The 15,334-nt window shown below is 47.2% G+C and overlaps 1 protein-coding gene across 1 annotated transcript in view; it reads left to right on the top strand.

The window, feature by feature from the left end:
- Positions 1–15,334, top strand: part of MIPEP (mitochondrial intermediate peptidase) — a 298,500-nt gene that overhangs the window by 31,669 nt on the left and 251,497 nt on the right. The window contains exons 3-4 of the mRNA XM_030200312.1: positions 5,386–5,474; positions 7,543–7,629. Coding sequence (XP_030056172.1) covers positions 5,386–5,474; positions 7,543–7,629 — 176 coding nt within the window. The remainder of the gene's footprint in view (positions 1–5,385; positions 5,475–7,542; positions 7,630–15,334) is intronic.

The following is a 15,334-nucleotide window of genomic DNA, read 5'->3' as shown; positions in this document are numbered from 1 at the left end:
AGATACTTGGAAGTGACCAATGATTTCCGGAAGTCGGATCATCTGTTTGTCCTGTTTGCATGTCATCGTAAGGGTCTGCAGGCTGCTAAGCCTACAGTGGCAAGATGGGTCAAGGAAGCCATTGCAGCGGCTTATGTGGCCGCGGGGAAGGTGCCGCCTATCCAGCTGAAGGCTCACTCCACTAGAGCTCAGGCGGCCTCGATGGCAGAGGCCGGGTCCGTTTCCTTGGAAGAGATATGCAAGGCGGCAACTTGGGCATCGGCCCATACCTTCTCCAGGCATTACCGCTTGACTGTGGCTGCTCGGGCGGAGGCCCGGTTTGGAGCTTCAGTGTTGCGGTCAGGGATTTCTATGTCCCGCCCTGGGTGAGTACTGCTTCGGTACATCCCACCAGTCTATGGATTGATCAGCATGATGATATGGAAGGTAAAATTATGTATCATACCTGATAATTTTCTTTCCATTAATCATAGCTGATCAATCCATAGCCCCTCCCAGATATCTGTACTGTTTATATTCTGGTTGCATTTCAGGTTCAAGTTTAGTCTTCAGTTCCTGTTCAGGAGGACTTCGTGTTTAAGTTTTTTCAATTGGATTCTTCAAGAGTTGAGACGAGTTTGTGTTACAGTGAGCTGCTGCATTCCTCTCCCCTCCGTTTTACGGGGCTGGATTGAGACATAAATTCTGCCGGCGCTCCCTCCCGCTTCGTGCGGCTGTAGGGCAGCTTTGTACCCCTCCCGCTTCGGCGGTGTTAGGGTCAGTCAGCTCCTCCCGCGGTTGCGGTTGCAGGATAAGCCAAATCCCCCCGCATCGGTGGGGTGGTGTCCCTCCCCCGCTCCGCGGGGATGAGCTGGACGGATTCCCCTCCCCCACTTGTGTGGGGATGAGCTGGGTTAATTCCCCTCCCCCGTTTCGGCGGTGGTGAGCTGGGCAGAGTGTCCCTTTGTGGGTGTAATTCTCTAAGTGCTGAGTCCTGCGGATGGAGCTTGGATATCGACATACTGAGGAGTTTCCGGCAGCACATGACCACATATAGGGAGGCAAAAGGATTGCTCTCTATCTCCACCTGCTGGTAGATGGACACAACCCACCAGTCTATGGATTGATCAGCTATGATTAATGGAAAGAAAATTATCAGGTATGATATATAATTTTACCTTCCCTTCCCCCTCCCCTCCCCCCCCAAAAAATTCCTAATACATTTTTGTGAGAGAAGGTGTTCCATTTTCTGTAGCATAGAAACTTATATACAATGAAACATAGCAGTTTGGAATTTTTCCTTTCAAACTGCCTCACTGGTCTCTAGTCTCCCAGTCCCCCAAACAGCCTGTACCCAAAAAACTACCTCCTCATCACTGTTCCCATACCCCAAAATATTCTCTCATAACTGTTTCACCACCCTGAAGACGGACCCTACCCCTAAAAATTACGCCTCCCCAACTATGCACTGGATGCTGCACTACCTCGCAAAAAGCCATCATCCCCAAGTCTCTCTCCACACATACACATAACACATACAGAGCACACTGTGAACACATCACAAAGAGTTTACACAACAAAAATATATACACATAGAAACACATCTACAGTGCACAAGGGCAAAGTTAAGGAGGTGGCAGACCTAATCAAAAAGTTGGATACCATCAAATCCCATGCACTGCCTCCACTGTATGCAAATCTATCTCATGAATATTCATTATGGATATCCTGAAAACCTGACTGGCTGGGATGCCTCCAGGATCAGGCTTGGGAATTACTGGCATAGAGTTTGCAACTCTGCAGCAGCCTCAGTGTTTCCAAGATCCTGCTGGCTTCCATAAAAGAGTTTACTAAAAGATGTTCGATTTTTAAATGGAGGAGGTTTGCCATCTGATGTGAGGGCAAGACCCTAGAATCCTCTCACTTGCATTACACAAAACCTGCTTGAATACCTCCAACACTTCTGTTTGAAGACCAACTCTGTAAGGGTTCACCTCAGGGAATCACTGCTTATCACTGGGTAGGAGGTAAGCTCATCTCTGTTTAGCCTCTAGTTGTCCACTTCATGAAAGATTTGCTGTTGACTACTACTACTACTACTATTTAGCATTTCTACAGCGCTGCACAAACATAGAAGAAAGACAGTCCCTGCTCAAAGAGCTTACAATCTAATAGACAAAAAATAAATAAAGTAAGAAAATCAAATCAATTAATGTGAACGGGAAGGAAGAGAGGAGGGTAGGTGGAGGCGAGTGGTTACGAGTCAAAAGCAATGTTAAAGAGGTGGGCTTTCAGTCTAGATTTAAAGGTGGCCAAGGATGGGGCAAGAAGTAGGGGCTCAGGAACTTTATACCAGGCGTAGGGTGCAGCGAGACAGAAGGCGCGAAGTCTGGAGTTGGCAGTAGTGGAGAAGGTAACAGATAAGAAGGATTTATCCATGGAGCGGAGTGCATGGGAAGGGGTGTAGGGAAGGACGAGTGTGGAGAGATACTGGGGAGCAGCAGAGGGAGTACATTTATAGGTTAGTAGAAGAAGTTTGAACAGGATGCGAAAACGGATAGGGAACCAGTGAAGGGTCTTGAGGAGAGGGGTAGTATGAGTAAAGCGACCCTGGCGGAAGACGAGACGGGCAGCAGAGTTTTGAACCGACTGGAGAGGGGAGAGGTGACTAAGTGGGAGGCCAGCAAGAAGCAGATTGCAGTAGTCTAAACGAGAGGTGACAAGGGTGTGGATGAGGGTTTTTGTAGAGTGCTCGGAAAGAAAGGGGCGGATTTTACGGATGTTGTAAAGAAAGAAACGACAGGTCTTGGCAATCTGCTGGATATGAGCAGAGAAGGAGAGAGAAGAGTCAAAGATGACCCCAAGGTTTCGAGCTGAGGAGACAGGGAGAATGAGAGAGCCATCAACAGAAATAGAAAACGGGGGGAGCAGGGAGGTGGGTTTGGGGGGGGGGGAAATGAGAAGCTCGGTTTTGGTCATATTTAATTTCAGGTGGCGTTGAGACATCCAGACAGCAATGTCAGACAAGCACGCTGAAACTTTGGTTTGGATGCAAGGTGAGATATCAGGGGTAGAAAGGTAGATTTGGGAGTCATCAGCATAGAGATGGTAGGAAAAGCCATGGGATGAGATTAATGAACCAAGGGAAGAAGTGTAGATAGAAAAGAGGAGGGGACCAAGAACAGAACCCTGAGGTACGCCGACAGGCAGAGGGATAGAAGTAGAAGAGGATCCACCAGAGTGAACACTAAAGGTGCGGAGGGAGAGGTAGGAAGAGAACCAGGAAAGGACAGAGCCCTGGAATCCAAGTGAGGACAAATCCACTTGTCAGACTTCCACCTGTATCATGGGCCCTCAGCATCATCCTCACCCAACTGATGAAAGCATTTGAGCCACTTGATTCCTGTCATTTGAATTACCTGTCCTGGAAGGTCTTGTTTTTGGGTGCGGTCACTTCAGCTCGCAGGATCAGTGAACTTCATGCCCTAGTAGTGGATCCACCTTTCCTAAGGTTTCATCATAACCGAGTATGGTTTATTCAAATTTTTTGAATTGCCTTTTTTACAAAGTACTTTAAGGTGATATACAATAAAAACAAATCTTAGAAAAGAACTCCATGAAATCATAGGAGAGCAAAACTATTCATAAAAAGAAAAAATTCAAACATCTTGGCAATAAACAATAGCATTTCACATTTTTATCCAGAAAAGAATGCATGTCATTCATTAAAAGCTTCCATGCAGAAATGGGTTTTGAGACAAATTTTAAAATGTTTAAAATAGGTTTCTGCATGGATTGCAAGGGGCAAATTGTTCCAAAGGAATGGAGCCATAAAATAAAAGGCACTTTTTCACCTTGACTCCAGTAGGTCTGAGATGGATTGGGTAGAACAAGTCTATGGTCATTATTAGAACGAAGGAAGGGGATTGTTAATTTCAAGAGATAGTCGGGTGGTCCAGTACGGAATGCCTAAAATGCCAGTGTGAGTATTTCAAATTAAATCCTATGCTTTACTGGGAGCCAGCACAATTTTCAAAGGAGCAAGGTGAAATGATCGCCTTTTCTAGCATGACATAGTACACATGCCATGGTGTTTTGGAGTGTTTGAAGTCTTTTAAATTCTAATTAGGAATGCCTGCATAGATAACAATTTAGTAATCAAGCCGTGATCCTATAAATGTGTGGTACAATGTATGTAAAGAGTTGAAATCTAAAGAACCTCAAACTGATCTCATTTTCCAGAGAGCATGGAACCCAGACTTTATATTTGTGAAGCTTAATTTTGAGTCAGATGACTCCCAGATATCTAAATTGACTTACTGTACTGAAGTACCAAATAATATAGGTGTAATCAATGTAACAGGGGCATGGCCTGTAATCCAGCATGCCATAGTCTTTTTTTGGATTTAGAACTAACCAATGGTTTTGAAGCCATCTGGCTATGTCATCCAAGCAACTTTGGAGGGGACCAAATTAAGATTGTTTTTTGTGGTGTAGTGAAAAAGTAGTTGCCCATGCCTGAAGAGTGAATTAATGCAGCAAGAGGGCTCAAGAAGTATTGAAGAGAATTGGAGAGATTATGGAACCTTGAGGGACCCCACATGATAGAGAATAGGAATCAGATTTATTATTATGCATTGAAACCTTTAATGAACGATTTTGAAGGAAGGAAGTAAACCAATTAAGGACTGAGCCTTAAAGACCAATAGAAGCAAGACGGTTAAGGGGCAGATCATGATTAATAACATCAAAAGCAGAAGATACGTCTAGTGAAATTGCCAAGGCAATAAATCCTTCATCCAGTGTACTATAAATCTAACTGACAAGAGAGACCAGCACCATTTCTGTGCTAAACCCCTGCCTGAATCTGGATTGATGACCATGGAGTATCAGAACGGCTTCTAAATGAGTTTGAAGTTGAAAAAAAAATACAACTTTTTCTAATAATTTAGACAAAAAAGGCAGATTGAAATGGGACAATAATTGGAAGGAGTTAGAGGGTCAGCTGTTGGTGTCTTGAGAATGGGCCTGACCATGGCTGATTCCAGAGAAGCAGGAACAGTTCCTTCTTCTAGACTGTTTGTTACTAGAAGCTGAACTATAGGTAACAGATCAAGGGGAGGGCACTTTGATCTAGGATGAAGGTATAGGATCAAGCAAACAGGTGGTAATATACCTGAAAAGATGTAGTTCTGTGCACACATAAGTTTCTTTCTAAGGTGGTGTTGGGAGTTCCACCTTTATTGCAGGACAACTGACTGATCATTATTCCCAAAACCTCATGCCCATTCTGGCGAAAGCGCACTGCTACATTGTTGCATGTTTTGCTATGAAAATAGAATAAATACACTCAATTCCTGATTGAAGTGATGATTTATTTTATATATTTTATTCCTCCTATATTAGGCTGACTTTGTGAAAGTTGCCCACCCCAATCCTGCGTTCCGAGAAGCTGCTGAAGATGCCTGCAGAAGCATTGGCACCATGGTTGAGAAGTAGGTTATCTTTACTCTTGATTTAGATTCAGACAGAAGTATGTGGCAACTACTATTGGAAGCTTGGAGAAAACGATATTTGGTTAGTTTGATTTTAGGTTGATTGTGTATCTTTTGTTCAGTGAACATTATGCAAAGTCCTATTTTAATAATCATTTGTTATTGATGTGGAGTGAGACAACAGGTTTATAGGTAAAACTATTGGTTTTCATTGTACTACATCCTCCTGAAGCTCTAACCTAGGGGTGGCCAACCTCGGTCCTCGAGGGCCACATTCCAGTTGGGTTTTCAGGATTTCCCCAATGAGATCTGTTTGCATGTATTGCCTCCATTGTATGTAAATAGATCTCAAGCATGTTTATTGGGGAAATCCTGAAAACCTGGCTAGGTTGCAGCCATAGGGTCCGAGGTTGGCCACCCTTGGTCTAACCGATAGACCTTTCCTTTTTTTTTTTGCAGTAAATAAACTATAGTTTGCAGTGTGCTACTGTTTATCATGAGGTTTGGTTGGCTCTCCCAGAAGTTATCACAGATCCAGTTCTCTGGAGATATTGTAGAATGTGGGGCTTGCTGTAGAGGAGATTGAATGTCTGTTCAATTTCTGGGTGACCATGGTGGCATTCTAAATGGTAAAGGAATGACTCCATACATATAATTATTCCCTCTCACCTGTGATGACATTTATCATGGGTTCCTATTGACAAGAATCCCTTGGATAAAAATAATCTTTGAGAAAGCTGTAGCTTTACCTCTCTACCATATCCTGATGTGATATTTACCCATTCAGTATTGGGGTAATTAAAAGCATCTATTATTGTGTTGCCAAATTAGCTTCCATAATTTCTGTTATTTCATAAGAACAGCCATACTGGGTCAGATCAATGGTACATCTAGCCCAGTATCCTGCTTCTAACAGTGGCCAATTCAGGTCACAAAGTACCTGACAGAATACCAAATAGTAGAAAGATTGATGCTACTGATCCCAAGGACAAGCAGTGGCTTTCCCCATGTCTATCTCGATATCATCATCTTTCTCTTCACACATTGCCTTATACTAATGTGCATTATCATAAAATGACACACAATTTTACTATTTAATGTGCATAAAGGGGTCCTTTCACTAAGCTGTGGTAAAAAGTGGCCTTAATGCACTTACCATAACCAATAAAAATGGTCTTTTTCTATTTTCTGTATTAATGGCCATGTGCTAATGTTACCATTAGTGTATAGCCATGAAAACAATTAGTGCCTGTACGCTTAACACCACCCATTTTGTAGGCGGTAAGGGCTTGCACAGTATTTCTGTGCTAATTAGTTAGCGATGTAGCTGTGCTGAAGGGCGGGAATGTCTGCTTTCCACCCTCCACAGACATGACCCCTCAAAAAAAAAAAAAAACGTTTTTAGCTCACAGCGCATGCACATTTGGCTCTTTCCACAGGACGCCTGCGGGCATCCCACAATACATCATTTTAAGCTGCGTTAGGTGCGTGTTAGTGCCAGTCACAGCTTAGTAAAAGGACCCCTAAGAGACAAATGTTGTGTGTTATTCCCTTAATGTGATTTAGTAAGTACACCGATTAATCCTCAGTTTGGTCAGGCTCTATATGTTTGAGTACTCCAGTTGCTTTGAATGACAGTATAACACAATCTTTTTTTGCAGTTGAAAGATCAAGAAAGAACTGTTCTTAGCCTATGTTCCAGATGCTGTATTTGATCTCAACCAAATGATAGGAAAAATGGTCCCCATCTGTTAGCTTGTTTGCTGGTTTCATTCTGAAACTAAGCAGTTTCATGTCCACAGTGGTGGTCCAGTGGCCAAGTTCCAGGTTCTCTGCCTGAGATGAAGGGCCAAATAGGAACCATCTTCAACCTATGACTCAAAACTTATATTTGATTATAGCTGAGAGAGATTTATGTGTATATGAAAGATGTGTTTAGCAATGTGTATGTTTTTTTTTTTCCTGGAAAAGGTTAATTTGTTTTGGATTGTATTCTGTGTAACAGTGATGCTTTGCTTTATAGCTTACTCAGTGCTTGTGGTAACCTTTTCTAATTCTGGTATTACAGGCTTAATACTAATGTAGAGTTGTATCAAAGTCTAAAACAGTTGCTGTCCAATGAAGAAATTATGAATTCCCTAGATCCAGAAAGCAGGTAGGTTTTTTGGTTTTTTTTGTGTGTGTGTGTGTGTTTTTAAAAATTTTGGTTTCAGTAACTAGGTTAAAAAAAAAAGATGGTTCAATAAGTATTGAAGTCAATTTCTAGAGACAAAGGGGCCTCTTTACTAAATCTTAGCATGCGTTATTGGACATTAGCATATGCTAAGCATCACGTGACTTATAGGTATAAAATAGGGCACGCTGTGCTTTAGTAAAAAGGGAAAAGGCATGGATGACGTCAGAAGAAGGCGGGACACTGAGCGAACCAATGGAAGGCTAGAGACGTCGGGACTGGGAGCGCTGCCTCCTTCACTGACGCTGTGCTGCCGGAGGAAGGTAAATTTAAAAGAAAAAAAAAGGAAAGGGATCTTGGGGGGGGGGAGAAGAGGGCGGGCAGTTCCTACATGGGAGCGGGAGGGGCAAGGTAAGCACGCAGTGGCGGCGCCCCCCAGAGGATGGCGCCCCCCCTGCAGCGCTTACCCCACTTACCGCATCGGCACGGCCCTGCCCACAGCTCTCCCCCCCTCCCCCGGACACAACACATGCAGTGCACACAACAGAGATATTTTATCATGAGCCATGCTCTGCTTGTTTTCCCTACTTGTTTTATTATTATTATTAATTTATTTTTTTAATTTAACTCATGCCTTTTCATTGGTTGTTCAAGGCAAGTTGCAGTCAGGTACAGCAGGTAATTCCCTAGCCTTAGAGGGCTTATTATCTAAGGGGTCCTTTTACCAAGCTGCAGTAAAAAGGGCCCTGCCCTAGTTGTGGAGGTTATTTTTGCCACACGCTGCGGCCCTTTTTCCTGCAGCAGATAAAAAGGCCAAAAAATGGCATGGCCATGTGGTAAGATTTCACCTACCATGTGGCAATGCCGGGGGGTGGGTGGGTGTGTCACTTACCACGCATTGAGGTGGCGTTAAGGGCTCCCGTTCCAACCCGACTACTGCTGGGTTAGCTCAGCGATAGAAAATTGCTTCCTATTTTCCCTAGCGGGACAAATGGCGCGTGCTGGGGCTGGAACAACTACTGTGCCCGCGTTGGGCTGGTGGTAGTTCCAGATTAGCATGTGGTAAGCCTGCGTTGGGCTTACTGCCACTCTGTAAAAGGGCCCCTAAATTTGTATATTATAATAGTAATCACAAACCTTGTGCAACTAATATCCAAACCAAACAAGATTCAGGTATTTCTTAAAGATATAATTCAAAACTATTAATACAAAAACAATTTCTTTCAAAATGAGATAAAATATGTTTCTCCGAGGACAAGCAGGCTGCTTGTTGTTACTACTGGGTGATGTCCACGGCAGCCCCTTCAATTGGAGATCTTCACTAGCAAAGACGTTTGCTAGCCCTCGCATGCGCACGCACACCGCGCATGCGCGACCGTCTTCCCGCCCAATCGCGCTCGTGTTCGTCAGTATTCTTTTTTCTGCGGCTCGGGACGGCTGTGTTTTCGTCGTTCTGTGCCCTTAGGAGACCCTCGCGCTTTTGCCGCTTTCTTCCGTTTGGAAGTTTTCTTTTTCACTTTAAAAGTTAATCGCGTTTGGTTGTTTAAAAAAAAAAAAAAGCCTTATTTTCGAGTTTTTTTTCCCCGTCAAGTTTACTTTCGCTTACGAAAGTGGCCCTTTTGGCCACCCGTATGGGTTTTCCTTGTTGTTGTTTGGTGCCCTTTGCCATCATCGCTGATTTTGACTTTGCCGTCGTGATTTTTTCCGCCCATTTCTTCGAAGCCTCCCAGCGGCTTCAAAAAGTGCGCCCAGTGCAACCGGGTTATCTCGCTCACTGATAGGCACGCTTCGTGCCTTCAGTGTCTGGGGGCTGGGCACCGTCCTCAGGCCTGTAATCTCTGTCTTCTGTTGAAGAAGAGAACTCAGGTGGCGAGATTGACCCAGTGGAACGTCTTGTCCGGGGCCTCGCCTGGTGTTTCGACGTTCACAGTATCGAGGTCATCGGCCGGTGCATCAACGTCTGCGGTATCGAGGTCATCGACCGGTGCTTCGGCGTCTACGGAACTGGGATCATCGTTTGTACTGATGTCGTCGGAGGGTGCCTCTTCGTCAGCAGCGCAGGTGAGGGCTGTCCATTCCCCTGCTGGTGGCAGTGAGCCCTCGAGTAGGTCTCCGCCTGCCTCGAGGGCTCCTGCGGTACAGCCCCCCCCCCCCCTCCCCGGGGTCAACCTTCTTTGGACCCGGCCCTGAAGAAGAGACGCTTGGATTCGACGTCCTCCTCGTCGGTACCGGGAGGTTCTGGTGACATGCTTCGTGTGAAAGCAAAGAACCATCGGCACCGGTCACCTTCCCGACGTGGTACCGAGAGCTCTGGGTCGCCGAGGGATTCGGCACCCACTAGGCATCGACGCCGGGAGGACCGCTCACCCTCCATTCAGGAGGTGTCGATGCGCTCTACCTTGGACAGCCCGGTTCCGCCTCCGCGCCCCGGACAGATTCTCGGCCGGACTCCCTTCCTTCCTCGACAGCTGCTCTAAGCGAGAGCCTCCGGGCCATCCTTCCAGGGATCCTGGAGGAGCTGTTGCGACCTTCTCCTCCGGTACCGGGGGTGCTTGCGGCGCCGGTGCTGTCGAGTGAGACGACGGCTGGCCCCTTGCCCGTCTTGAGGTCTCCGATACCGGTACCGCTTGTGGTGCCTGCGTCGGCTGCCTTCCAGGCAGACTCCCCGACGACATCATTGGAGGGAGCTTCATCGCTGCCGCTGCGGGAGTCTTATTCTCGACGTTCCCACCGTGGCCATGCGTCTATGGAGTCGAGGCAGGCACGGTTTTGGACCAAAGTTCATGAACTGGTGTCCGACACTGATGGTGAGGCCTCGTGGGAGGCAGAGGAAGACATCAGATATTTCTCAGATGAGGAGTCTGATTCTTCCTTCTGATCCCACTCCCTCCCCTGAAAGACAGCTTTCTCCTCCCGAGAGTCTATCTTTCGTGGCCTTTGTCTGGGAAATGTCTATGGCCATTCCCTTCCCTTTGGTTACGGAGGATGAGCCAAGGGCTGAAATGTTTGAGCTTTTGGACTATCCTTCGCCACCTAAGGAATTGTCCACAGTACCCATGCATCATGTCTTCAAGAAGACACTGCTGGAGAACTGGGCGAAGCCGCTAACTAATCCCCACATTCCCAAAAAGATCGAGTCCCAGTATCGGATCCATGGGGACCCAGAGTTGATGCGGACTCAGTTGCCTCACAACTCTGGGGTTGTGGATCTGGCCCTTAAGAAAGTCAAGAGTTCTAGGGAGTATGTTTTGGCGCCCCCGGGCAGAGACTCTAAAACCTTGGATTCTTTTGGGAGGAAGGCCTACCATTCCTCAATGCTCATAGCCAAAATCCAATCTTACCAGCTCTACACGAGTATTCATATGCGGAACAATGTGCAGCAGTTGGCCGACTTGGTGGATAAGCTCCCTTCTGAGCAAGCCAAGCCTTTTCAGCAGGTGGTCAGGCAGCTGAAGGCGTGTCGTAAATTCCTGGCCAGGGGTGTTTATGATACTTTTGATGTCGCGTCCAGGGCCGCTGCTCAATGTGTGGTGATTTGCAGACTCTCATGGCTGCGTGCCTCCGACCTGGGGAATAGGATTCAGCAGCGGATTGCGAATTCTCTTTGCCGGGGGGATAATATTTTTGGAGAAAAGGTCAAACAGGTGGTAGAGCAGCTCCACCAGCGGGACACCGCTTTCAACAAATTCTCCCGCCAGGCGCCTTCAGCATCTATCTCAACTGGTAGACGTTTTTATGGCGGAAGGAGGACTGTTACCTATTCTTCTAATAAGCGTAGGTACAATCCTCCCTCTCGCCAGCCTGCTGCCGAGGCCAAATCCCAGCTCGCTCATTCTCGTCAACAGTGTGCGACTCAGCAGGCCCCTGCGGCTCCCCAGCAAAAGCAAGGGATGGGCTTTTGACTGGCTCCAGCAGAGCATAGCCAAAATCAAAGTGTCCGTGCCGGACGATCTGCCGATCGGGGGGGGGGGGGGAGGTTAACATTTTTTCACCAAAGGTGGCCTCTCATAACCTCCGACCAGTGTGTTCTTCAAATAGTCCGGCTAGGATACTCCCTCAGTTTGGTTTCAAAGCCTCCAAATTGCCCACCGGGAGCTCAATCCTTCAGCTTCCAGCACAAGCAGGTACTTGCAGAGGAACTCTCCGCCCTTCTCAGTGCCAATGCGGTCGAGCCCGTGCCACCGGGTCAAGAAGGGCTGGGATTCTATTCCAGGTACTTCCTTGTGGAAAAGAAAACGGGGGATGTGTACCATCCTAGACCTAAGGGCCCTGAACAAATATCTGGTCCGAGAAAAGTTCAGGATGCTTTCCCTGGGCACCCTTCTTCCCATGATTCAGGAAAACGATTGGCTATGCTCTCTGGACTTAAAGGATACTTACACTCATATCCTGATACTGCCAGCTCACAAACAGTATCTTTGATTCCGTCTGGGAACACGGCACTTTCAGTATTGTGTGCTACCCTTTGGTCTCGCCTCCGCGCCCAGGGTGTTCACAAAATGCCTGGCTGTAGTCTCTATGCAGACTGGGAGTGCACGTGTTCCCTTACCTCGACGATTGGTTGGTGAAGAACACCTCCGAGGCAGGAGCTCTATAGTCCATGCAGATGACTATTCGACTCCTGGAGCTACTAGGGTTTGTGATAAATTATCCAAAGTCCCACCTTCTTCCTGTTCAGAAACTCAAATTCGTAGGGGCTCTGCTGGAATCTCAGACTGCTCATGCCTACCTCCCGGAAGCGAAGACCGACAATCTTCTGTCCCTTGTTTCTTGGGTACGAGCGTTGCAGCAGATCACAGCTCGGCAGATGTTGAGATTGCTCGGCCACATGGCCTCCACAGTGCATGTGACTCCCATGACCCGCCTCCACATGAGATCAGCTCAATGGACTCTAGCGTCTCAGTGGTACCAAGCTGCTGGGGACCTAGAGGACGTAGTCCTACTGTCCACGAGTTTTCTTCAGTCCCTCCATTGGTGGACAATTCGGTCCAATTTGACTCTGGGACGTGCTTTCCACATTCCTCAGCCTCAAAAGATGCTGACAACGGATGCGTCTCTCCTGGGGTGGGGAGCTCATGTCGAGGGGCTTTACACCCAAGGGAGTTGGTCCCTTCAGGAGAAAGGTTTACAGATCAACCTCCTGGAGTTACGAGCGGTCTGGAACGCTCTAAAGGCCTTCAGAGATTGGCTGTCCCATCAAATTATTCAATTTCAGACAGACAATCAGGTTGCCATGTATCAACAAGCAGGGGGGCACCAGATCTCGCCCCCTGTGTCAGGAGGCCGTCAGAATGTGGCTTTGGGCTCGCCGGAATGGCATGTTTCTTCAAGCCACGTATCTGGCAGGCGTAAACAACAGTCTGGTCGACAGATTGAGCAGGATAATGCAACCTCACGAGTGGTCGCTCAATTCCTGGTGCGCAAGATCTTCCAAGTGTGGGGCACCTCCTTGGTGGATCTCTTTGCCACTCAAGTCAATCACAAGGTCCCTCGGTTCTGTTCCAGACTTCAGGCCCACGGCAGGCTAGCATCGGATGCCTTTCTACTGGATTGGGGGGCGGCCTCCTGTATGCGTATCCTCCCATACCTTTGGTGGGGAAGACTTTGCTGAAACTCAAGCAGGATTGAGGCACCATGATCCTGATCGCTCCCTTTTGGCCGCATCCGATATGGTTCCCTCTTCTTCTGGAATTGTCTTCCGAAGAACCGTGGAGATTGGAGTGTTTTCTGACCCTCATTACTCAGAACGAGGGGGCTCTTCTGCATCCCAACCTCCGGTCCCTGGCTCTCACGGCCTGGATGTTGAGAGCGTAGATTTTGCCTCCTTGGGTCTCTCTGAGGGTGTTTCCCGAGTCTTGCTTGCTTTCAGGAAAGGTTCCACTAAAAAGATTTACTTCTTTCTATGGCGGAGGTTTGCCGTCTAGTGTGACAGCAAGGCCTTAGATCCTCGCTCTTGTCCTACACAGACCCTGCTTGAATACCTTCTGCACTTGTCTGAGTCTGGTCTCAAAACCAACTCTGTAAGGGTTCATCTTAGTGCTATTAGTGCATACCATTACCGTTTGGAAGGTAAGCCGATTTCTGGACAGCCTTTAGTTGTTCGCTTCATGAGAGGTTTGCTTTTGTCAAAGCCCCCCATCAAACCTCCTACAGTGTCATGGGATCTCAATGTCGTTCTCACCCAGCTGACGAAACCTCCTTTTGAGCCACTGGATTTCTGCCATCTGAAGTACTTGACCTGGAAGGTCATTTTCTTGGTGGCAGTCACTTCAGCTTGTAGAGTCAGTGAGCTTCAAGCCCTGGTAGCCCATGCTCCTTATACCAAATTTCATCATAATAGAGTAGTCCTCCGCACGCACCCTAAGTTCTTGCCAAAGGTGGTGTCGGAGTTCCATCCGAACCAGTCAGTTGTCTTGCCAACATTCTTCCCCCATCCGCATACCCGCCCTGCTGAACGTCAACTGCACACATTGGGCTGCAAGAGAGCATTGGCCTTCTATCTGGAGTGGACACAGCCCCACAGACAGTCCGCCCAAATGTTTGTTTCTTTTGATCCCAACAGGAGGGGAGTGGCTGTGGGAAAACGCACCATATCCAATTGGCTAGCAGATTGCATTTCCTTCACTTACGCCCAGGCTGGGCTTACTCTTGAGGGTCATGTCACGGCTCATAGTGTTAGAGCCATGGCAGCGTCAGTGGCCCACTTGAAGTCAGCCACTATCGAAGAGATTTGCAAGGCTGCGATGTGGTCATCTGTCCACACATTCACATTGCATTACTGCCTTCAGCAGGATACCCGACGCGACAGTCGGTTCGGGCAGTTGGTGCTGCAGAATCCGTTCTGGGTTTAGAATCCAACTCCACCCCCCTAGGCCCGTTTTTATTCTGTTCCAGGCTGCACTCTGTTAGTTGGTTGTTAGGTCAATCTCAGTTATGTCCTCGCCATTGCGAGGCCCAATTGACCATGTTTGTTGTTTTGAGTGAGCCTGGGGTCTAGGGATACCCCAGTAGTGAGAACAAGCAGCCTGCTTGTCTTCGGAGAAAGTGAAAGCTACATACCTGTAGTAGGTATTTTCCGAGGACAGCAGGCTGATTGTTCTCACCAACCCGCCCGCCTCCCCTTTGGAGTTGTCTTCCCTTGTCTTTGTCTTTGCTATTTACTGGACTGACGAACATGAGTGCGTTCGAGCAGGAAGACGGTCGCGCATGCGCGGTGTGCGTGCGCACGCAAGGTCTAGCAAATGTCTTTGCTAGTGAAGATCTCCGATTGAAGGGGCTGCCGTGGATGTCACCCAGTAGTGAGAACAATCAGCCTGCTGTCCTCGGAGAATACCTTCTACAGGTATGTAGCTTTCGCTATATGTGTTAATAAGTGTACATGTGCCCAGTGACATTTCAATTAGAAAGCGCCCTATTTTCCATCATAGAACTTCACATAATAATTATTTCAGTTTTCCACAAAAATAAAGAAAATAAAATCTAAAGATCTAAGGGGGTATTTTACTTAGGCGCGCTGGCGTTTTTAGCGTGCGTTAAAAATAAGCAAGCACTAAATGCTAAAGGCACCCATAGGAATACTTTGGCATCTTTAGCGTTTAGCATGCGCCTATTTTTAATGCGCGCTAAAAACGCCAGCGCTCCTAAGTAAAAGACCCCCTAACAAACTTATTTCAAGTGTGCCACAGAT

Source organism: Microcaecilia unicolor, chromosome 4 (assembly GCF_901765095.1).
Source record: "Microcaecilia unicolor chromosome 4, aMicUni1.1, whole genome shotgun sequence".
NCBI lineage: Eukaryota > Metazoa > Chordata > Amphibia > Gymnophiona > Siphonopidae > Microcaecilia > Microcaecilia unicolor.
Note: the sequence above shows the minus strand (reverse complement) of the source record. Positions and strands in the feature narration are given on the sequence as shown.